This window comes from Cuculus canorus, chromosome 5 (genome assembly GCF_017976375.1).
Source record: "Cuculus canorus isolate bCucCan1 chromosome 5, bCucCan1.pri, whole genome shotgun sequence".
In the NCBI taxonomy this organism is placed as follows: domain Eukaryota; kingdom Metazoa; phylum Chordata; class Aves; order Cuculiformes; family Cuculidae; genus Cuculus; species Cuculus canorus.
The window spans coordinates 37,131,114-37,157,828 of NC_071405.1; the positions used below are offsets into that span (position 1 = coordinate 37,131,114).

Below are 26,715 nucleotides of genomic sequence, written 5' to 3' on the forward strand. Positions count from 1 at the left end.
TAAGTTAATATAACTAGTCAGTGCTGTTTGTTGTAGACATTATGTTAAAGTTAAGTAATGATTCATGCTTTGACACCTCAAAAAAAATAGACCCGAAAAGCTGAGGTGTAAAGGTTGAGTAGGGAACTAAATTATACATAGGAAGCTGAGATCTGAGATTAAATTATGTATAAGTTAATTGAACTCAGCTGTTTTCCTTCATGCTTTGTGTAAAAAATGTTTGAGCTTAAGAAGGTAAACATTTTTCTCCTTTTGGTGTCAGTGCTTTGATATTTAATAAACTCTTGTACTAGTGTACCTGCTAGAGTCATTAAGAAACTTCCACCTACTCTCTTAATTAAGAGATCCACTTTTAGTCGAGTATGTGTGATTATAGATATATATCTTAAGACATGTTTAAAAAATTAACTTTCTTGCCATTTCAGAGAAATCTATTGAATTAAGACTAGCAAAAATAGATCACACTGCAGTCCACCCACACTTGCTGGACATGAAAATTGGACAAGGAAAATATGAGCTTGGTTTTTTTCCCAAGCTTCAGTCTGATGTTTTATCTACTGGACCAGCAAGCAACAAGTGAGTAAGCTAGTGCAACAGGTGCTGCAGGTTGGTGAGATCTATAGAATGGTACTAAAGCAGAGATACTAGTGTCTTTTTTACTGAAGTGATAGATTAGATGATGTGGGTTGTGGTTGGGTTTTTTTTTTATGTCTCTTGCTTTTCTCTTTTTTTTTTTTTTCCTTTTTAAGATCTGGACTTTCAGAAGCAAATTGACTTAAGAAAGCCCTGTTATGTTTGAGGGTATAGTAGATGTACTTTGAATTACTTATTATTATTTTTAATATAAAAGCAGATCTTATTGGATCTCAGCTAAGAGCTAGCAACTCTTTTAGGATACCTTCTTATAAAAACTTGGAAGGAAGAGGAAAAAGGCATAAATTGTAAATGGATATCATTAAAAAAAATGGAAAACTACAATGCAAGTGTGTATGAGGTAATTTTCTGAAATCCTTTGATTGCCCAGTGTTGGATTCTTCTGCAGAGATTGTTTGTGTATATTTGCAGCTGCACTCTGATGTAATTGATGTTGACATGTTCCATGTGTAATAAAATAGAAACTTCTTATTTCTCCCATTGCAGCTCCCCTTCACCTAACTCTTGACATTTCCTTAATAATATTCCTCTGTATGTAGGTGGACAAAGAGAAATGCTCCAGCACAATGGAGGCGAAAGGACAGACAGAAGCAACACACAGAGCACCTGCGTCTTGACAATGACCAGAGAGAGGTGAAAAGTGTTCAACTATAGAAATCTGGTTTTGTTTTTTCCTCTTCCTAATTGCCTGAATAATGCTCTGTAACCTTTATGAAATGTCTAGACAAGTAGTTGCAGTCCATCTTTGATCTCCCGAAATATAAATTAAGTTCCTGGTCCTTAGCAGACCAAAATACTTTGTTTGCCTATTCTAATAGTTGTGCCATTTTTACCCCCTCTCAGGACCAAATTATCTTATCCCATGTATAGGAGAGTTCCCTGAAAATATCCTCTATAAAACACCTTTAAAGATGTGTGTGTGGTTTTTTTGGTTTTGTTTTCTAAAAAGGGTGATGGGCAAGGGAGGAATTAATTTTAACAGTTTTTAGCCAACTGTTGCCCGTCTCCAGTTAACTTAGTTACTCTGTTTCTATTGTATATTTGATGGAGGAAGGATAATAATCTGCAGAGTGATTAATTTCATGCTAAAATCAGAATTGCTGCCTTTTGGAGTTGCCTGTTTTTCCTTGGGTAGACTGTAAAAGAATTCTCAAGGTGGCAAATGGACACACAACCTCATGCGAAGGTGGGAATGTGTCCCCCACCTATATTGTCAGCTCTGTGTCTGCCTGTTTTTACACAGCACAATCTGATGCTGATGTACCTAGGTTCTGAACTGGTAACTTCTCTCACCAGTGCTTCTACAGCTGGCACAGCTATTCTTTGTGGTGAAGGGATTTTGAAAGATCTGGGTGATGTGAACTAATTAAAATACCCTTTCTGATTCATATGATACAGGCTGCAAACTGTTACACTGAGTGTTGATTCATGGGTAATTCCAAGAATAATCTGCTTTAAAATATCAGAATTAAGTTTTTTGTTTAGTACCCTCAGAGCTTTACTTCTGTTTCAATCAATGTTATTCATGGAAGACAACATTCTCGTGCCTTAATAAACATCTTCAGAAAAGCTTCATTTGGAATTTTGAAGTAGTCTTGTGTCTGTTAGGATAACATCATCAAAATCAAATATCTTTGTCTGTCTAGTTGATTGTTTTATGGTAGTGATGAGTTTAATTGCTCTTCCAGTGTACTCATTTCCAGACTTTTCTCATTGGTTGCTTAAATTTTTGTTGAAGTATGGCATCATCTTTGTCACCCAGAATCATGTAATAGAAGAATGTCTGCATAATAAATAAGCTATGAGTACTTTCTGGCTTTGATGTGTTCCATATGCTCTGTTAACTCGGAAGTACTTCTTAGAAGTAACAGCAGTGAAGAATAGTTGATTTGTAACCTCATAATTGCATTTAAGAATTACATTACGTAGCAAATGTAAACCTCGGAGATTTCAATTAGGTAATTAGAAAGGCAAAAATCTACCTCTCTGGGGTTGTGGTTTCTTTTGTTTTTCAAATGACTCAAAAAATTTCTGAGAAATTAGAATTTGAATACATGCTCAGGTGAGGGTACCAAGTGCCAGGTTAATCTGTGCTGGTGTGCTAAGAGTTTTATGCTGTATTTTGTTGATGTCTTAATACTGGTCGGATGTTGACCCCTTTCCCAGGTGAGCCAGACTTTCCTATTAAATCAGAAAGAATGTTGAGGGAGCCCTACTGAGATGAACACTGGGGATCAAGCTAAGCAGGAGCCAGTGGCTTCAAAGTGGACTGTTGTGAGTTTTAGGCAAATTGAAGCTTTGGAGCAGCCAACAGAAGTCTGTGGGATTGAGACTGAGTGGCTTTTAGTTTGCAAATATTTGTGCCCAGTGGAAGGCAGAGTTTACACCAGTCCAGCAGTGAAACACCATCTTTTCTTTTTTCCTTTCAGCTTCATTACTTATGAGTTCGGTTTTATGTTTAATGCTTGAGAGAGCTGTATTGTATTATGTCTTCACTCTTTTCCTTTTCTGTTCTGCATGCTTGCTTTTATTTCTTCATATGGGCTAACCACTTTCGCTTTACGTCGTCTGCTTGGCTTTTTGCTACCACCTTTTCCTGCCAGCACCTGGAGTTTTCCATGTCAGAGCTTCAGTTGCAGTTATGTTTAGACTGGGACCAGCATGATTGGCCCTTCATGCCCTCTATAAAATCGGTTTCAGAGCGTTATCTGGTATGTCCAATGCACAATATGACTGTACTCATAGTTTTGGGTAAAGATTCATAATTAAATGTATATGTCATAACTCTTTAGTACTAGGCTGATGGAGAAGGTGTGGTTTTCCCTCTTTGCAAAGACCGTATCATGTTTCATAAATTTATCAGTTCACTAAATTTTCAGTTGGTCACAATTTCAGTGTAAGTTAAAGAAGTCACCTATTAATCAGAAATACTTACTGATCGTGAGTGTTCTGTTAGTGCTTGTACAGGACTTGATAACTTATTCAGTTATCTGTATCCCAACCAATCTATGATCACCTGTTTTTCAAAACATTTGCCAAATTGTTCTTGTCTCTGAGGTGAAAGCAATGGCAACTCCTTGATGGCAGTAACGGGAGCAGAGAAGCTCTTTCAAATGTAGTGAGCTCAGGAAATTATTTTGCCTATAAATACAGATGGGTCACAACCGAGAGCAGTTAGTAGCATTTTGCAGCTGCTTCCTGAAACACTGGGAGGGAGGGTAAGAAACGAGAGATCTGCAGGAATGCAGGGCATGGCACAGATCTCAGAGTTTGTCAAGCCTCAGGCAAGGTTTTCTTGTAGTCCCCATGTAGACCAGTCTACCATTTGAATAGTCTTGGTCTGGGTAATTATTACAAACTTTCTTTTTATATGAAAAAATAACAAGACAGTTCTCAGTGGTGGAGAGAGTAATTGAAACTATGCATCTAAATATCCTTGGCAGGTTGTGTTGTGTTTTTGTTATTCCACGATGTGTGTTTTAGTATTGGATAGAGAGTGTACATGGGAGGTTGATCACCAGTGATGTAGTCTTAAATGTCTCAGGCAGATATAATACTGGATGTTAAAAGGGGCCTTTTCGGAAAGGGGGTCTGACCCTTTCCTCATTGTTGCACAGGGTGGGTTATAAAGATAAATTTATCCTTTTCACTTGGCAAAGTGGTCTCACTTGCACTTTTATATGTATTTGTCAATTTTCTACTCCAATACAGAAGTATATTCAAGAAGCCAGGAATCTGGGCAGCACTATCCGGCAGCCCAAACTGTCTAACCTCTCTCCATCGGTAATTGCACAAACAAACTGGAAGTTTGTAGAAGGCTTGTTGAAGGAATGCCGAAATAAGGTAATATAGAGAATATTTCTGTTTTCTTGTGCCTCATATCCATCCTTAATGGACCATTTCTTGGCCAATATGTTTGATACCCCCCTCCACTCTCCAGCTTCCATCATCTGTTTCTGCTTTATCCATGTGAAGATTTTGGCATGGTATTGAGAAATTAATGAAGAGAGAACATATTTAGAAATTCTGCAAGGAGTGGAAACTTAATCAAACAGATTTATGGTAGAGAGTGTAAAGTGATGGAAAAGGATTGAATATTCTGATGGGTCTTTATCATCCTGCTGCCCGTGTCTATTATAGCTTATTTCAGTTATCACTAATGAGAGCATACTATTTCAAAAAGAATGAATATTCCAGAAGAGGAGGTTGTGGTGAAAATGCAGGAGCTTTTCTCATAAAAGAAAGAGAGTGGATTAACAAAATTCTGAAGCATAAGTTCTCAAGCACTTAATGAGGAGATTTGGCATTAGTTTGTAGACATGCATGTGCTTGACAATATATTAATCTAAATTAAATGTTAATGTTTATACTAACACAGTAAGGAGGGTAATTGTCAAATGGACACATTCTTGCCTTAAGTCAGTGAAGCAATTGTATACAACTTTTTGTAAAACTGTATTTAATACATGCATCTATTTCTGATTTCACTTGAGTTTTCTGTGTATATGAAACTATCCAAATAATCCCCTTCACCTAATAAAGGCGTATGACAGTGAAAATCCTTGGAGGTAGACTTGGCTCTTTCACTGTGGGAATGCAGCTCTGGAGAATGTAGTGAGCCTGCCATTAGCAAAGAGAGAAATTACCAGGAGAAGTGAGGAGGAGAAGAAGCTAGAGACAAACTTGGAGTTCTTCATGTCAGCTAAGTCTGTGCATAGGTACCTAAGGGTGTATTACTCATTTGAGATATGGCTAGAATAGCAATAAAGATGAAAACACATGTAAAAGATGAGCAGAAGTTATTCCATAGTATTTTTTTTCCCTCCAGTTAACTATATGATGAATATATTGTGACTGGGAGAATGTACTTTAAGAGTTTTTGAGAGCTCTGTTGACCAATATGAAATTGTGATGATTTAGGAGTATGTGGTTTATCAGGGAAACTCAAGGAGACGCATTCCAGAATGGGTTTGGTTTAGATGCAAAGACCCTTCTTACAGAACAGGTTCCCCCAGGGATGAGTTTCTCCCCTGCTACTTGGAAGCACATTCACCTTCCCTGAAAGGAAGTGGACATAGCCTACTGCTCCTAGTCCAGCTCTCAGGAACACCCAAGCCTGCCCTGAAGGGCCCTGCTGCTTGATGTTTAGCTTGTCAATGTGTGGCCTGCTGTTCCCTTTGCCAGGGTCACTCTGTGGAGGCTTGTGTGGCTGTTTGCAAGCCCCTTGTTAGATAGAAGGAGGAGGCTGCAAAGTGAAGAACACTGTTGCTGCTGTAGCTTGAAAAACTGGGATAAGAGAAATGCAGTCTTGTACTAGCTTCAGAAATACTACATATAGCCAGTTATACTGCCACGTCTTTGCTATCATGTGCTTGTTGGTTTCTTAAAAAGAGTAAGTGGTCTTGGAAGTTCCTGCAGAAAGAACTAATGCTATTTTGCTTTGTCCTTTTTGAGACCAAGAGGATGTTGGTTGAAAAAATGGGTCGAGAAGCTGTGGAGCTAGGTCATGGTGAAGTGAATATCACAGGTGTAGAAGAGAATACCCTGATAGCCAGTCTGTGTGACCTCTTAGAAAGGATATGGAGCCATGGTCTGCAAGTCAAACAGGTGAGGAATAAATATTCCTGTACATTGCAGAGCGCACTCATTTAAAGTCACGTTATGCTCTTCCTTTCTCTGCTTTCAGAGGATACCTTTTCTGTGTATATAGATGTGTTAGAATACTTCTGTCACTCCCCAGCCTTTTTCCATGTCAGTTACTGTCCCCTTGTCTTTCTCTGCTTTTTGCTTTGAGGTGTGTGTGAGTGCACACGTAGATGTGTTCCACAGATAACTTCTTGGAAGATTTTGTTTAACCTATGTTGCTTGTTTGTTGATTTTTTTTTTTGTTTGGTTTGTGGGTTTTGTTGGGTGTTTTTAATGGGATAGTAAATAAAACCATTTCTGTGTTCATAATGCTTCCATTACTGAAGTTGCACAGGCTATAAGGCAGCATATGCTAAAGGAGCTGTCAGTGGGATATGGCATGGGGAATTTATTTTCATAAAGGATAATTTAGTTTTTAAGACTAAACTCCTTGCTAATTTTGTTCTTCCTGAATGACATAGAGATAGTTACGTGACGTTTACAGGATCACTGGTTAGCAGTGGTGTTCTTCTTATGACATTAATAATTGTTGTGTTCTTCTGTTTGGAATCACTTGTGGGACTAGATGGGGTTTGGAAGTTCTTTATCCTTTCCTCCTCCTTTATACAAAGGGCTATAGATAGGACAGATTATAACTTTCTTTAGAAGAATGTGCAGAATAAATATACATAATCCAGACAACTGTAATTCAGTATCTCTGTTCCCAGCACCCAAGCGCCAGTGTTTAAATCTGCTCTCCTGCAAACTATCTAGCAGTTCTCTATGTGAAGATTTATCATGTGACTCTCTCCCTTCCCTCTTGTATATCACTTAGGATAGAAGCGGTACTGCTTTCATCTTAGAAGACAGAGCATCAGTATACTCTGCTTCAACTCAGATTTGGGCCTTTCAGACCACCAGACGGCCAACCCTACATAAGGTTAATGCTTTGGATTGATTGCAGATGTTGGCAAACAGTGCTGAATGGTGGAATAACTAAGAGTGGTGGAATATAATAGAGGCCTGATGGAGGAAGCACAGTGCATCTTGTATTATTATTCACAGTTTAAACAAAAAAAAAAAGTACCATCAAGTCTCTGTGTGCTCTGGCCTTTATTAAGTATGCAAAATCCTGCTGGTTTATACATTGATTCTATTTTTCAATAATGTGCCAAGGAAGACTCTTCTTTCTCAATGGACCATAGTAATGAGGATGACTTCCCTTCCACCAACCCCTGTTTTTACCTCTTCCCTGCTGATGAACCCTGCTAGTCCTACATTAGTTACCTACTGATTTTTTCCATGTGTGAAGTGAATCCTTGCCTTCCTTTGCCCAGAGCAGTGCAGGAGAGTTGTCGGATGTAGGGTTTAATGTAGTGTGTGCTGTCAGAAGGCCTTGGTTATTCCCTTGCCCTTGCTGTCTCACTGCTTTCCTTAGACTGGCTCTCTTTCCCTTGTAGATAGAGTTTGCATCGTCATTGCTATTTGGTGAAGTCAAAGGAGAGTAACGTGATGGTATAGGAAGTGGGCAGATAAATACTGCATGAGTTCTTACATCCATCATGATTGTTAACATCTGTTTGCTGCAGGATACTTTGCTGCTTTGTATGATATGTTGCAGTTCTCCTTGCCATGGCAGCTAGCTGCTGAACACCAGACTGTATGCGCGTGTGTGTGTTTATTGAGGGAAACGCCTTTTGGGATGTGACTATTCCCTGACTGATATTTTTCATGCTCTCTTTTTATGTTTTTATAAGACTTGCAATTTTGTTTTTCCATGTTGAATCTGTCAGGTACACACATGAGGCATTGAGCTTCTCTGGATTTTTTTTTTATAGCTCCACCACTGAATGTGTATTTTTAATAGATTTCTCTCAACACAGATGTTATGGACATTCTAGACTTTAACTTCTGGAGGGATGCATCTTCTGGAACAGTCCCTCTCATGGTTGTTAGTTCTTTATGTCAATTGTAGTGAGCTGTAGGAGCCAAGTGTTCAGAGATTTTTAAAGACAGGTATTTTTAAAAAAATATTTTAGAGTTGAATCATAATTACTGCATCTCCAGGAAGGCACTTAAATGATTTTTAAATTACATTGATAGTGCTGAATTGGCAACTGTTGCTTTAGAGTCATAGTTTTTTTCGTCACGAAGTCGTAAATAAGAATACGGCTTTATAACATGACTGCTTTTCCAAAATGCCAAATTGCCAAATCTTTACTGGGTTTTCAAGTTAATGTAATAGGTTAGGAAGATAATAAATAAAACTAATTAATTTCCTCTGTAAGCAACTCAAATTAATGTGCTGAAGAGCCCCTGTTCAATTACTGCTGCCTTTCTGTGGCTTTACAAGCTTTTTATTTGTCATGCGGAGTGTTTTAGGATGAATCCAAGAATCGTTTTAGTTTGCCAGCAAAAGATTTCCTCACACTCTGCTTTAAGCCACCAGAAGTTTAAGAAAGCAACGTAATGAGCAAGGTCCACCTTTTGACATAATTTGACAGATTTATCTTGGCCTCAATACTACATCCCAAATTTTAACTTCTGTTTTATAACACGTGGAGCTGTAGTATTCTTGCTGATAAGCTTTCATTGTCCTGCTTGTGTTTTGGGTTGCTTTTTCATGTTTTGCTTGATTATCCAAGTCCTTTGCTTGAAGAAATTGAGGGAGACCTTTTTAAGGTCTGAACATTGACAGCATACACCTGTAGCCCTCAATTACCCTGAAAGGAACAAGACTTTGTTTGGGTCTAAGATGATTTACTCAAGTTGGCTCTGTATTGCTTATCATTTCACTGCTGGAGAGGCAAGGAGGGAAAGACATGTTTTGCAGGTTATGGCCTCAGACATACAACTCTACTTGTATGTAGTGTTTTTCAAGCCTTTAAATGTTTTCTTGTCACATTAATGAGCTGTAAGAAATGAAGTTCAGCTGACTTTTTCCTGTTAGCAGAATCATTACATCCCATTAGTCTGACTCTTGCTTTTCTTTCTCACTCTTTATAGCTCACGAGCTCCTCTAACTTGTGTCTCATTTTGTTTTTTACCAATGACTTTATAGGGAGAAACATACTTAGAGCAAGTTTTTGTTATGGTTGATACTTTCAATAATGACTTAAACTTTTTTTTATTTTTTTTACTAAAGCTGATAATGATATCTTTAACTAGCATTTTTTAAAAAATTTTAGGGAAAATCTGCTTTGTGGTCTCATCTGTTACACTACCTAGAAAACCGACAGAGAAAAGCTGCATCAGGCAGCTTCAGTACCTCAGGTAAGATTGGTTTTCACTGTAAGATTGTTACAAAAAAACTGTGAATAAGAGCTGCCTGCTGATTTGTGCTGTGCAGAGATTGTTTCCTTGGAAATACCCTTCACTCAATATAACTGAGTCACGTATTCTGTCTGCTACAGAATTAATATGGTCCTGGTGCTTTGTTTCCCTATGTTTTGTGAAAAATAACCTTATTTGTATTGGGCACATTTGTTTGGGTCTGGTATCCGAGTACTGGAGTAGTCGGATACCTGAAATATCTGATGTTTCAAAGAGAGCCTTTAAGACTGATTGCTCCGCTACACCATCCTCCTCCATATGACAGATAGTCACTGTGTGACTGGCAAAGCACGTTATGTTGTGGATGGGGGGTGAAAAACAAGTATAAGCATGCAAAATTGTGCTCTACATCCTGAAGTTTTACATTCCCTCTTGAAAAAGCAACTGGTTTGTAAGTTTATTGTTTAAAAGAAAGACACTTTAAAAAAAATACCAAACCCACTGAAGAAGTGTATTTTAATTTTTGTTCTATCGAGTGTTGCACTAGAAGTAATATTGTACGCAAGATCCACTGGTATTCTGTTTCTAAGATTAATAATGTATTTTTTTTTAAATACAGTTTGTGCCAGATGGGGGTATAGGTTCCAACTTGGAAGACGCCAGTGGATTTGGGGGAGGTGGTGGGTGCCTTGTTTTAGTTTTTTTTTTTTTTAAAGTTGCTGTAGGCAAAGAACTGCACAAGGTACTGTAAGCAATCAAAACCACAGTTCTGTGAAGTATTAAGTTCTCCTGAATGTCACTTCGTCCATAGTAGTTTAATATACGAGACAGAAATTACTATCAGTTTTATGCTTTCTAACTTTTGATTGAAGGCAGGGACTGTATTTAATATACAACTTGATTCCAGTGCAGAATTCAAAAGATGAGAGTAATAATATTCCTTAAAAACCACGAAATGTAGTGGTGTTACAGGAGTGTGCAAAGTGATAGAGTAGTCAAGCATGTGATGTGTGGTGTACATATATAAATATATAAATTTCAATATAATATAAATAAATATTCAATATAAATATCAATAAAAACTTATCGAATGCTGTTTTCTGGTGTCAGCAGTGCCAGTCAGTTTTACTACACAAAGAAAATAGAGTAGTCTTTAGAAAATAGTACTTGATTAGTATATGTCTTAAACCATTTGATGACATACCAATTTCAGCTCAGTGTGTGCTGATCTGCATAACCACCTGTGTAGCATATTAGATATTTAATAATAATTTAATAATAGCATATTTAATGTTATTTGAAGTGTAAATATGCCACAATATTATCACAAAGCAGTGAATCACCAATAACAGGAAAGTGCGAGTTGGTGTTAATCCAGCTTCCCTTTTGTATAGATTTAAAATCTTCATAGACAGAGTTCTACTAACAAGATATTCTGTTCTTCTGAATCTAGGAATACTTCTTGATTCAGAAAGGAGAAAGTCTGATACCAGTCCAGTCATGTCACCTCTTAGAATCTCCCTTATCCAGGATATGAGGTGAGTTTCAACTATTAAAACCAACAAAGAAAACCCATGAGGTTTGCATACTTCTTTCTGTGCATAGCATGTACCATACTGAAAAGTCTGTGTTTCATGTATCAGGAGGGGAATGTGGGGAAGGAACCTGCTGAACTGTTTTAAAGTGCATATAATGCAACCTTTTCCTTGACCTTTACAAAAACGTTTCATGCTGAGCAGCTTTTGTGTTGTCATAACTACTAGCTTACAGAAATACTCTGACACAGTTTTCATCTTTGTGTAAATATTCTGTATTGTTTTATTTCTGCAGAGATGTGGGTGTAGCGTGTGTATTTTCCAAGTCATTGCCAAGCTGGTTGCATAGCTCTGAGCTCGCTCTTGCTTCTTAGTGAAGAAAGCAGTTTAAAGAACTTATTTTGATCTAAAGGATGGGTTTATCTAATGTTGAGTACTGTATTGTGAATAAAACTAACTTCTGCTCCATGCCCTCTTTTCAGTATATGAGGAAACAATATGCAAAACTTCTAAAATAATCTTGAAAGGGTTTTTCTTTCCTCCTTTTTCCTTACCAACATCTCATTTTTTCAGTGGGGAGGAGTGAATTGAGGATTTTCAAGGGACATCCTTGTCCTTTCAAAATACATCCCTTGTGTGTTGTATGCAAGGAAAGCTACTACTGAGCATGCAAAGAGAGTATTTAATTTTCAAAAGCATTCAGCCATAAATATTGCAATGATAAGGTCCAGAATGATTCTTAAAGCATGTGAGGCAGTGGGCCTGGTTTAGAATTTTGTAAATAGGGCACTGCATTGCAGATGTTTCCTTTTCAGGCTCTTTTTCAGCTAGGTAGGGAAGGAATTTAAATACTGCGGAATATTAAGGTGGTCATGCTTCTTTCTAGTAGTTTGGGTGATATTTTGCTTTCTTGGCAAAATTCTTTCTTCAGTCTATTTTGATTCAAAAGAACTGTCACGCTTTGAGAATACTGGGCAATGTCTTTTGTTTTTCTTTTTTTCTTTTCAGGCATATCCAGAACATTAGTGAGATCAAAACAGATGTTGGCAAGGCCAGAGCCTGGGTTCGTCTCTCTATGGAAAAGAAATTGCTCTCTAGGCATCTGAAACAGCTGCTGTCAGATCATGAACTCACAAAGTAAGATAGTTTATCTTGGGTAAAGCTTTTAAAAATTAAGCCTGTTTAGTTGTTTGACTTCAAAAATCCAGAAAGACCTCTTCTTCCATCTACTCAGCAGAGTGCAAAAGGAATAGCACAAACTAGCCTTCCAAGTGTGTCTCTGTATCAGTGTATGAGCTACTTGGGAATTATGATTCAGTGCTGGGGTTCAGGTACGCTGACAGAACTGATTCTGTATGACCATCTGCGACTTTGAGGTGAAATCTTCAAAAATTACTAGGGATTAATTGAAATGTGGCATAAATCCAAAAGCTACTACTTTGCTGAGTCAAGCTTTTTATCTTAGCCCCCTTTTTGTAGCTGTGGGATAATTTGTTTTCCTTGGATTGTTTGTTTGTTTTCGCAATTGCAGCTTAGGACCTTGTATGCAGTTCCATCACAATACGAAGAGCGCACTGTTCACCTATTAGGCAAATTTTGATTCTCTATAACAGAGTGAGACAGCAGCAAAACTATGTTTAAAATAAAGTGATGAGCAAAGGAGCAGCTTGCTTAGGAATGACATAGTTTCTTTATAACCTTGTGTGCTTTGTGCTGCATATTTAGTATCCTACTTAAAGAAAGGTGTTCTAGGCAGTATGGATTTAAAGTGTGCTCCATTTGTTGTTTTTAGAGGAAGCAGTGCCAAGTTCAGTGAGGTACTAAAAGTAATTGTCCAACTTCTGCCATTTTGCAGTTAACATGATTATGTGGTGTTCTTTTCTGAAAGCAACTGTTAGATATTTTAATTAACCCATTTTCTTCACTTGGCATTTGCTAAAGAATATAAGAAAATGGAGACATGTTTGGTTTCTTTCTAGTCTGCAAAGAGACGAGTTAGGGAACAGAAGGAAATCGTACAGCTTCACTCGTGAGACCTTTATGTGCACAAGCAAACTGAGAAATCTTACACTTTGAAAAGACAGGACAGCACATACCCTTATGGACAGACTGCTTAAACATATGGTTCAGATTGTTCACGTGAAACATGGACACAGTCACCCATGAGACCCTTGTGGCTTTGCTACTCTTGTGGCTATAGGCAGCTTATGTAGATTGAACGCTCAGTATCTTTATTTCCATTGAATATTTCCTGTCAATCTCTAGTGTTATGTTTATGTAAGTAAGAGTGTGTGTATGTGTTAATGATCATTGATTTGTTTTGCAAATTTCTGGCTTGTGCATCCCTTGCTGACTTTTTTTATATAATTGATATCTGAAATTGAGGGGAATTGTCAGGAAGCCCACCTGGCAGGAGCAACCTGTCGTTGGCTGTCTCAGCATTTTCATTACCTAATTCATGCATTTGTGATGTTTTGAATATTCCTCTAGCATCAACTGGATTTTGATGCATCTTGGCAAGCTCTTCATGATTATTTACCAACACTGCTATTATTTATTGGTTGCATAATTAACAAAAGCATTGGCGATTGCTGTGTACAAGTGATTAGCTTTAAAGATTATTTTCCCTTCAAAGTTTGCACCTAGAAAGGCTGAAGTTGTAAATTATTTTCAGGGTTTCTCAATTGTGCAAGGCTGGTGGTGTTAAATTCTCTAATGTGTTTGTGTAATTTCAATATGTGTGTAAGATTGTTTGTATTTACTGTGTGTTCTTCTGCATGGGACTTAGTGTCTCCACTAGTGAGAGAGGGTTACTAAGCTACACCTTTTGATGTTTCCTCTTCAAAGAAGGTGCAGTTCTGTGTGGAGTTGCAGTCCTAGCAAAGAGTTTGTGACCCAGTAAAAGAGAACAGTGGGACTTCAGACCAGCTTTGCATGCTTATTACTTTGGTTATGTCAGGAGCTGTGTACTGTCAACACTGAAGCTATTTCCTAGCTTCATGTGTTATAGGCTCAGGGTTACCACCTATAAACAAATATAAGCAGACAGCCCCAGCATTTGCCCTGGTGTCCTTTGAAAACAGTCTTGTAACTGTCTTATGTGCTGGGTGACTCTCCCACGGCACCATCTGCTCAGAAGTAACTTGTGAGGACTCTCTTTACTTCAGTTCTGTCATTCTGCATAGCCAAAAGAAGTCAGGCAAGCTTTTTTCAAGAAAGTACAAATATCCTTTTCCCATATTTAGGGGAGTTTTTGGGTAGGAGAAGACCCTTAGACCACACCAAAACTTGTTTTTAGGAGTGGAAAATAGTCTAAAGTATTGGACTGGTGCACCTGGGGGACTTCAGACTTGCAGTGTCGACATATCTTGGCACATTAAATACTGCTGGCTCTAGCGGTATCACTTATGTAATCACAAATGTGTAATCACTTGCGTATCCTTTGTAGTTTACCTAATAAATATGCGTAATAGAAAACATTTCACTGAAGGCATCTTGTTACTATGACAGATTATTTGTTTTGCTTTGTCAGAAAACTCTACAAGCGTTATGCATTCCTCCGCTGTGATGATGAGAAAGAACAATTCTTATATCATCTCCTGTCATTCAATGCTGTTGATTACTTTTGCTTTACCAATGTTTTCACAACAATCTGTAAGTATTTGCTTTCACTGTAACTCTGATTTCCAGATTTGGTTGAGTCTCTGTCCAAAATTCTAAACAGCTCTGAGCAACATGCCTTGATGTAACTGTTCTGCTCCCTTCCTGGTATCCATCTGTGCATGCTATATCACTGTTTCTGTGATCCTTTCGAGTAGGTAGTAGTGTCTCGCTCTGTCCTTGGAGGCTTCTGTTTCTAAGTTGATAAAATCATGGGCAGCTTTTGTCCCTTCAACTGGGGGGAGTTCTCAACAGAAAATTTTGTGGTAGGCTTGTTTTCATCATGATAAACAAGAACAGTATGGATTGCTCATTATCAAGTTAAAAATGTTAATTTAACATATGCTGAGAATTAAAAAGAAAACAAAATAATTTTCCCATTTTTGTGCTTGGCCTACTTTGTTGAATGCCTGTCTCCGAGTTTGGGATAACAATGGAATGGCCCTTGAGGGCTACATCCAAACTCTGCAACACGTTTAAATACTTCCTCCCGCTCCACGCCCCCCCCTTTTTTTGAAAAAAAGAACGGTATCCTAGACAAACTTTGAACCTGTTGTTGCTGGTGCTTAAGTGTATTACAGAGTTCTCCTGCGTTTTTGTGCCTGCTGCCACAGGACCTTGGTAGTAAGGCAGAATAAGGAAAGACTTTAGCAAAGCTTGTGTGAAGGGATCCCTCTGGCCCCTGTTCGAGCTACCTTTGATGGTACATTATGGTCCATGCTTTTGTGTATGAAAGACAAAGCAAGCAGATGTCTAAGCAAAATAGTTTTGGGCCTTGTGGGTAAATTCTGGATGATGCTGAAATCTGATCTGCTGGATGCAGTTAAATTGTAGCTTACTTTAAGACTATCAGCATAGAAAATAATAAGGGAAGCATTTTAATTCTTAAATGCTATTAGAATCAGGCTTTTTAAAGAAAATCCAACCACCAAATGCTTTCTTGAGGGCACTGACAGCTGAGGAGACGCTGAGGGAGAAGTGTATTTAACACATCAGCTGAAAAGCCCTAACTGTAATCCATTTATGCACTATAAGAGAAGGGCAGATTGCCAAGAAAAGCAATGACCATTCAGATAATTGGATTTTGTTATAAAAGTTTGATTATAGGGGGCTGTGCATGAGATGCTAGCTGACTGAAGAGCACATGCTTTCCTATGGAGCACATGCCTCTTGTGTCAGAGAAGGGGCTGTAACTCAGGTGATACTCTGCTGAGTTAGTCGCTGCTAAACCAGGCGACCAGAAGGAGTCTGAGTGTGTGCATTGCGCCAGTTAGAGGGGAAAAATGTTTTGTCCTTTTTAAAATCAAGAAGTCTTTAGCAGTTACCACAACTGAGAGCAACATGGTACAGAGAAACTTGCAGCATTATAATATATTTTCACTGGATTTGTTCAGCCACAGTATTGCAAGCTGCTGCAGGCAAGCTCTGCAAACAAACGCTTTGGTTAGTATTTGGATGGGAATTGGTGTTACTTGTGTAATGTGCATGCATGCACGTGGAAGAGCAGGCAGTTAGGAGTTGAGCATTGAGTGGCATGCTGAGCTACCAGGTAGTCTTGGATACCTGAATATTTTGTCTTTACTTCCTTGTCGCTGAGCTGGAGACAAGTAACCACTTTCGTGACATGTTTTTGAGGCTGGTAAATGAAAAATTATTATACTTTTATGAAGGCATTATTCCATCCATACTTCTTTTTTCATTTGACATCATTTTGCTATCAGCTCTCTTTCTTGATGACTGCTATGTGTACGCTTCTGAATTGTCAATCAGCACATAGTGTGCAAGTGTTAGTATGATTAAATAGCAGCTCTGATGTTGTTTTATCATTTCTTGATAATGCAGTATTTTATGACTTTTTCCTTTTTTCCTCATTAAAGAGGTTACATAATTATCCTTCTTTGTTTTTGAAGTGTTATTTCTTCTTGTGCTTGCAGTGATACCATACCATATATTGATTGTTCCTAGCAAGAAACTTGGCGGCTCAATGTTTACAGCCAATCCTTGGATCTGTATCTCGGGAGAACTGGGTGAAACAGGAGTCCTGCAGATTCCCAGGAATATATTAGAAATGACTTTTGAGGTTTGTATTGCTTGATACAAAAAATGCATTGGATGTTCTCTTTGTTCAGTTTTAAATTCTCTTCTTGCTGTACCATCTTGCCATGCATTTCATGTCTTTGGTCTATGTGGTTAGTCACAAATAGTTCCTGTGCCTGTACATGGCAAACTTAATCTCCATTTAATAACAAGCGGAGCAAAATGACTGACAAATCCTTAGTGCAAGAATGGACGAGACTGTCTTTATATTACAACTTTGTGCTGTAATGGTGGGAAGTGTCATATCTTCTATTGAAACAAAGAAGTCATTCTGCTCTGATTTTTTGTGCACGCGCATTGGGTAAAATTTAATTGAAAAATCTCATTCAACTGATGCTCTCTCTGCTGATCAAAATAGTAATTAACAAAACAAAGAAAATTAACAAAACCAAAGTTACCTACCCCTAAAAAGCCCAGAATCAATTATGCACTCAGAGGACCGCATCCTTTATTCCCTTTCTGAGCATGTTCTGTAATAGTTTACTCCTCCAACATGCTGCTCTCTTCCAGTTTACTCTGATAAACTCTTTGTTTTATTTGCAGTGCCAGAACCTGGGAAAACTGACCACAGTGCAAATAGGACATGATAATTCAGGGCTGTATGCCAAGTGGCTAGTAGAATATGTTATGGTCAGAAATGAAATAACAGGGCATACCTACAAGTAAGTATCATCCTGACGTTTCATGTTGGGTAAGTAGAATTCCTGCAGGGAGCTGGCATAGTAGAGCTTGTTTGATTAGAAAGGTCTTATCTCCTGGGACTATGTGTCTACAGTTGCTGATACTTGAAGGTGTAGAAAGGTCATTTGGCTTCTGGCATTAGACAAGTCATGATTGTTATAAAATTAAACACAGTCTTCAGTTTGCAGATGCTCACACCTAGCCTCAAAACATTGGTAGAGAAGATGAGTTGACTGTCGTGTATCTTAAAAATAATCTCCCTTGAGCCCAAGGAAGAAATAGCAAGTTGGAGCTTGCTGCTTACAAATATGAATGGTTATAATATTATAATAAGGCTGAGCCCTCTAGGTGTTATAGAGAGACCTTTGGACACAAGCTGAAAAACAAGGACTTATAAGTTGGAAACCTGTGTTTGCACAGTGAAAGTAATGCGATCTACAGTAAGAATTAAATTTGTGTTAGGTGCAACATAGTTTGATGCACTGCCTGTTGTTTAGAGAAACTATCAGGCTCGTGTTGATGACAAATAGGCAGGTAAGTCCATTCAGTTCTCCATGCCAGTTTGTAATTAAGTGAAGAAGCAAGATTCTGGGTTTGGGTGCTGTTTAATTTTCTGATTAAACTGACATCAACTTTGGTTCATAGAAAGTGATAATGAGCAAGTGAGCCAGTGTGGTTTCTAGTGTCTGATTTAATATCCCAGTTTCAAGAGATGTATTGGTGTTTGGGCATTTAAGTATGTTTGGAGGGGTTTTTTGTAGCTGCTCTGCTATGCAACGTATTCAGTGAAAGCTTAGGTGTATTTCACCACTCATCTATAGCGTGTAGTGGATCTTCCCCTTCTACGTTTTTTTTTCCTCTGCAGCCTTTAAATCATGCGCTACTTATAGAATGCAAGACAAAATATGCCTCTCTTCGCTTTGCAGATCTAGGATGACATTTAGCACAAATTTGAAACCGAGACGTACGTTGTTTTGCTCCCTCTGCTGGCAAAAGCCAAAACCAAGTCTTTATTTGTTGCTAGACGAGTGAAGTATTTCTAATAACTGTAGTAGCAGAATTCAGATTTCGTGTTACTGAGTTGAAAGTCTTTGGCATGGAATTTAAGCTGTGTTGAAGAACTTGATCCAAATATCTCCTTTATGTTTGTAGGTTTCCCTGTGGAAGGTGGCTTGGAAAGGGAATGGATGATGGCAGCTTAGAGAGGATTCTGGTGGGAGAGTTGTTGACTTCCCACACTGAGGTTGATGAGCGGCAGTGCCGAACACCTCCTTTACAGCAGTCGCCCAGCATGATCAGAAGATTCGTCAGTATATCACCAAACAATAAGCCAAGTGAGTGCTGAGGGGTGTCTTGGCTTGTACTGTTCTGCATCATTGCCTGAGGAGAGCTGCTTGCAAACAGAAGTTTAGGTTTTTTATGTTTTAGAACTGTAGCTTTGAGGGGACCTGTGAAACTTTCTTGGCCCAGACTTGCTTTCTTGGCCGCTTAAAGTCCAGCTAACTTTGGAGTTACAGTCCTGAGCAACTTTTGAAAGTCTCTGAGGGTGGAAGGAAGATGTCTTTGAACTACTGGTCCAGTGCTGCCCTAGTGGTGTTTTCTGTATTCTTGTTCCTTATCTGTGGAATGAATGATGTGGAGGAAGGTAGGAATTTGCTGTCCTGTCTCTGTCCATCCTTCATGGATCAAAAAGCTTGCTAGTGGTTTTTATTTGTGGACTTGAGTTTTCTATTGAGATGACTATTCTGGGATTGTCTTATTCCTGTTAAATCAGGTGTTTGCTTTGCTCCCAAGCATGCTTGGATTCACAGTGAAACTATCACAGGAAGTATTGCCAGGATACCCAGATTTGGTTGTCCTAATCAAAGTACCTCTCCTTTTCTTAGGTTTGGACCATGGTCTGAAAATGCACATACTATGTAAAAAGCCTTTATGTGTTGAAACACAGAATCACTGAATGGTAGGGGTTGGAAGGGACCTCTGGAGATCAACCTCTGGAGTCCATACCCCCCGCTAAAGCAGGTTCACCTAGAGTAGGTTGCACAGCAATGTGTCCAGGCAGGCTTTGAATGTCTTCACAGAAGGAGACTTCACAGCCTCTCTGGGCAGCCTGTTCCAGTGCTTGGTCACCCTCACACTGAAGTTTTTCCTAATGTTCAGGTGGAACTTTGTGTTCCAGTCTGTGCCTGTTGCTCCTTGTCCTGATGCTGGACACCACTGAAAAGAGTCTGGCCCTATCGTCTTGACACCCGCCCTTTAGATATTTATAAGCACTAATAAGATCCCCTCTCAATCTTCTCCAGGCTAAACAGACTCTTTTGTCATAAGAGAGATGCTCCAGTCCCCTAATAGTTTCTGTGGCCCTCCACTGGACTCTCTCTGGTAGTTCCTTATCTTTCTTGAGCTGAGGAGCCCAGAACTGGACATAGTGCTTCAGATGGGATGTCACTAGAGCAGAGCAGAGGGAGAGGATAACCTCCTTCAACCTGCTGGACACAATCATCTTGATGCACCCCAGGACATAATTGACTTTACCCCTAACCTGTACTGGTGCATGAGGTTATTCCTCCGTAGGTGCGGGACTCTGTACTTGCCTTTGTTGAACTTCATTAGGTTCTTCTCTGCCCAACTTTCTAACCTGTCCAGGTCTCACTGAATGGCAGCACAGACTTCTGGTGTACCAGCTGCACCTCCCAGTTTTGTGTCATCAGCAGACTTGCTGAGAACATGCTCCAGGTCATTGATGAACAAGACAGGATGCCGTACTGCTCCTTGGGGAACACTGCTGACTGGCTAGTCTTCCAACTAGACTCTACTCCACGTATTGCAACTCTGAGCTCTGCCATCCAGCCAATTAGCAGTCCACCTCACTGTCCACCACGTTGTTAACATTGACATAAAAATAAACCATCTCCATTTCTACCTCTTCCACAGTAAATAAAAGTAGAATTGGATTTCTATTACCCACGGTCCAGCAACTTTTCACTGAGGTATAGGTAATACTGGGTCATGCTCTTCTTCTTTTTTTTTTTTTTTTTTTTTTTTTTTTTTTTTTTTTTTTTGTGGTATGCCCTATCCCTCACAGAGTCATGGAATGGTTTGAGTTGGAAGGGATCTTAAAGGTGATCCAGTTCCAACCCCGCTGCCGTGGGCAGGGACACCTCCCACCAGACCAGGCTGCTCAAGGCCCCATCCAGCCTGGCCTTGAACACCTCCAGGGATGGGGCAGCCACAGCTTCCCTGGGCAACCTGTGCCAGTGTTTTACCACCCTCACTGTCAAGAGTTTCTTCCTAATATCTAGCCTAAATCTTCCTTTCTCCAATTTAAAGCCATTCCCCCTCATCCTGTCACTACACGCCCTTGTAAAAAGTCCCTCCCCAGCTTTCTTGTAGCCCCCTTCAGGTACTGGCAAGCTGTTACAAGGTCTTCTGGAGCCTTCTGTTCTCGGGCTGAACAGCCCCAGCTGTCAGCTTGTCCTCATAGCAGAGATGCTCCGGTCCTCTGATCGTCTCTGTAGCTTCCTCTGGACCTGTTCCAACAGTTCCATATCCTGCTTTTATGGAGGATTCCAGAACTGGGCACAGTACTCCAGGTGGGGCCTTACAGGAGTGGAGGCCTTATGTAGGGATACATTCTTGCACAGATAGAGTTTCTGAAGCTGTTGAAGAGTGAGTGCATGTACTTTTCTATTTTGCAGAGTTAAATACTGGTCAGATACAAGAAGCTATTGGTGAAGCAGTCAATGGTATTGTCAAGCATTTCCACAAGCCAGAGAAGGAGGTGAGGAGTTGTTTTGTCTGTATAGTGGCACTCCTGTCTTAAAACTGTTACTAGTAAGCATTCTAGTATATAGAACAGAAGTAACTAAACTGAATGAACAGCCATCTGTTTGAAAATTCTTTAAGTAGAGCAAAACCAAGACACCGAGACTACACTGTTGGAATAGTACGTCCTAAAGTACCTCAGTTTTGCTGGAGCATTCTGTTAATTTAAATGTTAACATTCGGTTACTGCAAATTGTGTTACTCGTCAAATTCTAGCAAAGATTCTGCCTACACCACTGTCAAGAGTGTTGCCTCCTGTTACTGGGTAGGTTTTTTTGCATTATCTTTGCTACTTAAAACATGAAAACCCATGGGCCACTTTAAAAAAAGCTGAAAAGAAACAGAAAGACCTGCTCCCAAACAACCACACATTCACAAGTGAGGCAGAAGTGCTCTCAGAGACTCTGGTACGCTTCTATCTTATACATGTAATCTTTGTAACTGACACAGCAGTTATTTCCTGAAACAAATACAAGAAGCATGCCTCTGTCAAAGCATCAAATCCAGCCCTTGTCAGTTGGAGTGGTGTAGAGCAATGCTGGCTCCTGTATGATATCTTTGAAATTCGTTAGTTTTTTACAGATAGGTTGTCCTGTTCCTTCTGCCCTCGTCTTTTCTAAGTTCAGTATAGCACAGCAAATTCATGTACAGTATAATTCTGCCTAATGATCACACATAATAATCTCATGTGGTCATGCACTGATTTTGCAAAACAGAATTTACCATCATGTAAAATAAAGAATTTTGGGGTTTTCCAAGGTTTAAAACTTGCATTAAATGTTTTCGTTGATAAGCAAACAGTCTGAGGCACTTGCTACAATGGACCTGTGGTCTTTAATACTTAGTAAAAGAGGAAAATGTTTTCTGTACAGTGGTGGTTATTATAGGTAAAATGTGCTTATCATCTTTATCGTGGCCTTTTTGTGGCTTCATTTGATGATGATGCAGCCCTGAGAATGCTTTATTTAGCCTTGTTCTTGGAGAGGTCAACAAATGTTTGATTGCTCAGGCCTTATAAGAACTAGACCATCCTGTCTGAAGCCACTGTTTGACAGTAGACTAACTTGGGGCATCTGTTTATTTTAAAACTGGTTTTTGTATTACAAACATGAGATACTTCTGTGTCCCAGGCTTCCAAAGTGAAATAGTAAGTGTGGGTGCTTTTTATGTGTGCTTGGCAGAGAGGCAGTCTGACACTGTTGCTGTGTGGAGAAAGTGGACTTGTTTCAGCTCTTGAGCAAGTGTTTCAGCATGGATTTAAATCACCGAGACTCTTCAAAAATGTCTTTATTTGGGACTTTTTAGGTAAGTGGGAGGAAGACATTCAAGAGCTTGCTTGTGTCTTCAAAATATATCCATCTATGTGCTTTAACATTGTGTTTCAGTTGGTGTGAACAATATACTTCTTGGAGACATCTTGATGGCATCTCCTTATATCATCATTTTACTATAGCATCTCAAAATTCAGTAGATACTTAGAATCTCTTTAGCGTTGTGCACAAGGTAGAAAACAGAATCCCAGTTTTACACGTAGGGGACTGAATCAAACAGAAAAAAATTATGTCTAGATATAATTTTTCGGGAAACTCATGGATGAGCTTTGAGTCTAGGCTCAACTTTAAATGTCCCCTCCATGATGCAGTCTTGCTGATTTGCCAGTGGTCCGATGTGGACATCAGATAGCCCTATGGGTTTGTAATCATGCTTTATGGGGAAAGCATTATACTGAGGTGGTATTAAATTTAATCATCTAAAATAAAAGGTCATAGTGCCTAATTATTGTATTCCAAGCACAGGAGAATGATATTTCAGTTATTTTAGGACTACTGTATGCACTGATGAAACTTCATTATCTCCCACTGTTCTTTTAAGAAAAAGCACAAACATACTATGAGACCCTTGAGCAGAATGAGATGGTCCCAGAAGAGAACTGGCAGACGAGGGCCAGGAATTTCTGTCGTTTTATCACAGCCATCAACAACACCCCTAGAAACATTGGGAAGGATGGCAAGTTTCAGATGCTGGTGTGTCTTGGAGCCAGGTATAAAGAAACTTAATTAGTATTGTTGTTGTTACTGTTTTAATAACATTATAAAGATGATGTGTAAGATAAAGCTCCGCAACTGCTGCATTGTGCAGTCTGACTGTTATGCAGTTCTTTGGTGTAACTAAAGAAGGATCAAGTGAACAACGCGCTGAGTTCTTAGGTGTGTGAAGTGTGCGAAATATGAGGTATAAACTGAATATCCGAAAGCTGAGCAGCTGAATCAAGAGAAAGGTGGTAGGCTGGTGCGAATAGCCTCCCTCTCGTGCAGCTAGCAAATTTGGAAGGTAGAAACCCATCCATTAGTAAGGTCTCTCTAGTTAATGGACAGGTAGATTTGCCACCCTCCACCTGCTCATTGTAGGAGATGGGTAGGAGGGAACCTTATCTGTTGATGTAAGGGGCAGAAAGCCTAGAAATGTAGATTTCACAGATGCTCCCTACTTAAACAAGTTCTGCAGACAGTTTCTCCCTCCTCCCCACCTTATTAATACATGCTGAGAAGATGGTCGGTCTGTTTAGAAGGCGAAGAATAAAAATCGTGTCACTGACAATGAGAAATTAACTTGGCTTTATTTTTATTTATTTCCAAATTGCAAATTGCCACTTTGTCAGAGACCACCTTTTGCACCATTGGATTGCCCTGCTTGCAGACTGCCCAATCACAGCACAGATGTATGAAGACATAGCACTGATAAAGGATCATACTCTGGTGAATTCTTTGATTCGAGTGCTGCAGACCTTGCAGGAGTTCAACATTACGCTGGAGGCATCTCTTGTCAAAGGAATTGATATTTGACCTCTTCTCCCACCAGAAGAACTGTCTTTAAAAAAAAAAAAAAAAAAAGCAACAAGGAGTGAATCTTGTCAGTATGCAAAAGTTCTGTCTGCCAGTACGTTGTATCGTGAATTTGTTCATGGCCCTAAAATGCAACTTTGACTTTTCTTGAAGGAAACTCCAAAAATAGTACAGGCAAATGGATAGAAGCTGTAAACTCAATGTAAAAAAGAGGATTTTGGTATAAATCTATTTTAGAGTTTATTTGCTGATTTGCTTTTTACACACTTTCATGTGAAAGAGATAGAGATGAGTATTGTGCAGCTTATTTTAAAGCTGCAGTATTTCCTTGCCAGTGCGGTGAGCCTTTCAGCATTCTGTGAACTTGCCTTCAGATATGCTGTATGTCATAGAACCCTATGTATACACTCCATTTCTGCTGAGAAGGTCATTCTATAGTTTTTAAACTAATATTTTATATATTAACATTATTACCAATGTTTGATTTTTAACGTATCGGGTCATGTTCTGCTGCAAGGGAACTACAAATCTGATGTGTGCTTTTTTTTTTAATAGCTCCAAAGCACTGATTTGTCAACAAATCATTTTTTCCTTTATTTTGTTGTCAGTATTATTTTTAGTGAAATACAGGAGACTGAACCGTGAAATGTGCAGAAATCAAAGTAATATTTTTCATATTGGTACGTAATTGCACAGAAGAAATTGAGCGTGTTTTTTAACTGATGTTTTTTATTTATTTAACCTATCATTGTGTTTTGTAATTTTGTCTTAAAAAAAAAGTCTTCTATAATAAACTGGTGATGTTTTGTTGCAATTCAGAATTTACAGTGTAGCCCACTTAAATGAAAAACCTGGAATAATTGTTCATAATACAAAACTGTTTCCACTTGAACCAGCCTTTTCAAGTTTGGTATATGGTTGCTGCTGGTAATTCTCCTAACGGCTAATAAAGAGGGACATGAGTTTCCCAAATTCCAAGTGACTAAATAATGATGTTTATGCCCCCAAAAAGTAATAATGGTATACCTTACTAACAGATACAAGGATTTCTTAATGTTTCTGAAAAGACAGTAAATAGTAAGGTTTCTTCTTTTCCTTTTGAATGAATATGTCTTGGGTCCTGTTGTCACAGTATGATGATTCATTTGGGGTGCTTTTGTTATTAGCAGAGAAAGCTTTAGTTCATTTCTACAATGAAACACAAACGTTTTGAAAGCTTAATTTATTGGAGATCTGAAACTTGGAAAATGCCTAAAGGCTTCTCTGTTCATATGAATCTTCTGATAAAAATCTCTTTGAAATTAATCTGTAAGTTAAGAAGAGGCTGATTTTTCAGTATCACAAGTTACTGTACAGAAATTCAGGGCTATGTATTTAAGAGGTCTCCACTGTATAAACTTCTTAGTATTGTCTCTCTTTTGAGAAGCGGAGTCTCAGTTTTTCAGTTCATACAATGTTATAGCACCTTTTCTTTACATACAGCTTAGTCACATCTTGTGATAGTTTTATTTCCATCATTTATAATTATAGCATATGTATTAAATTCTTGACTATTTTTACTTTTTGTCTTATTTATTTCATTATTAAACTGAGAAATTTCTTTGTCACTACTTATCAGAGCAAGATTCTTTTTTGATTTCACAGTAGCATTAGGAAGATGCAGAGGCAATGTCCAAGCCACTCCTCATGCTGTGTGTGTGTGAATTCTTTCACAGTCTGGAGCTTACAAGAACATTTCACAGAAGTGTTTTGTGTGTGCAGGTTTGGTTTTGTTGGATTTTTTTTCCCGTCTTAGGAAGGGCATAAATAAAATAGTTGTACTTTATTCTAAGAATTTCTTGTATTCAACTTCATATGTTGAGATAATCTTTATACACTTGCACCAAATTGCTTATTTATGTATTAATAATAGCAAAAAAATACAACGTAATGGTGCTTACAGCTGTTTTTAAGATGACTTTTGCCTGCTTATTTTAAGGGGAATTTGTCTTATCCAAGAAAGGAGGGTTGGATTAATTATTTTGAACATAATGGATTAGTTGGTCCTGTTAAAACCATATATCTTGTACTATTAAATATGGATTAATTTTATATTGCATGAGGTAATTAATCCTGAATTAAGGGGTTTTTACTTTTTTTTTTAATCTTTACACAAGTTCACCTAATGTGACATGATACCATTGGTTTAGTGGCTTGCTTTGGTGTGGAGCTTTTTGGCCTCATGACAATTACCAGTAGCTGGGATGGACACAGGCTGGGGTTTGCTGGTTCCCAAGGGGTAGGCTCTTTGCTTAGCAGATGAGGATGAAGCTGACCATCAGTAGCAGCAATCTCTTGGGCTCACTTTCCAGGTGCAAAAGGAAGATGCAAAGTTCATCTTCCTAGTACCTCAGTTTTCACAGGGAAAACCACTTGGTGATAGACCCTTCCTGCTCCTCTCTCATATTGGAAACTATGCTCAGTCCTGTAAGAATTCAAACCACTTTTTGGTATGGATTTCAGAGTCTGGAAGAATTTGCTCC

The 26,715-nt window shown here is 38.7% G+C and overlaps 1 protein-coding gene across 6 annotated transcripts in view; it reads left to right on the forward strand.

Moving 5' to 3' along the window:
* The window catches only part of DENND5A (DENN domain containing 5A), a 72,252-nt gene extending 46,447 nt beyond the window's left edge, over positions 1–25,805 (forward strand). For 2 of the 6 annotated variants that reach the window (XM_054067241.1, XM_054067242.1), the window contains 17 exons: positions 426–576; positions 1,194–1,287; positions 3,258–3,365; positions 4,366–4,497; positions 6,109–6,261; positions 7,115–7,219; positions 9,468–9,552; positions 11,006–11,090; positions 12,096–12,224; positions 14,620–14,741; positions 16,682–16,827; positions 17,388–17,506; positions 18,678–18,859; positions 21,224–21,306; positions 22,532–22,655; positions 23,223–23,391; positions 24,010–25,805. In XM_054067241.1, coding sequence (XP_053923216.1) covers positions 426–576; positions 1,194–1,287; positions 3,258–3,365; positions 4,366–4,497; positions 6,109–6,261; positions 7,115–7,219; positions 9,468–9,552; positions 11,006–11,090; positions 12,096–12,224; positions 14,620–14,741; positions 16,682–16,827; positions 17,388–17,506; positions 18,678–18,859; positions 21,224–21,306; positions 22,532–22,655; positions 23,223–23,391; positions 24,010–24,193 — 2,171 coding nt within the window. In that variant the 3' untranslated portion in view covers positions 24,194–25,805. The remainder of the gene's footprint in view (positions 1–425; positions 577–1,193; positions 1,288–3,257; positions 3,366–4,365; positions 4,498–6,108; positions 6,262–7,114; positions 7,220–9,467; positions 9,553–11,005; positions 11,091–12,095; positions 12,225–14,619; positions 14,742–16,681; positions 16,828–17,387; positions 17,507–18,677; positions 18,860–21,223; positions 21,307–22,531; positions 22,656–23,222; positions 23,392–24,009) is intronic. The other 4 variants (XM_054067245.1, XM_054067246.1, XM_054067243.1 and 1 more) reach the window with 3 other exon arrangements.
* The last annotated feature ends 910 nt before the right edge of the window (positions 25,806–26,715 follow it).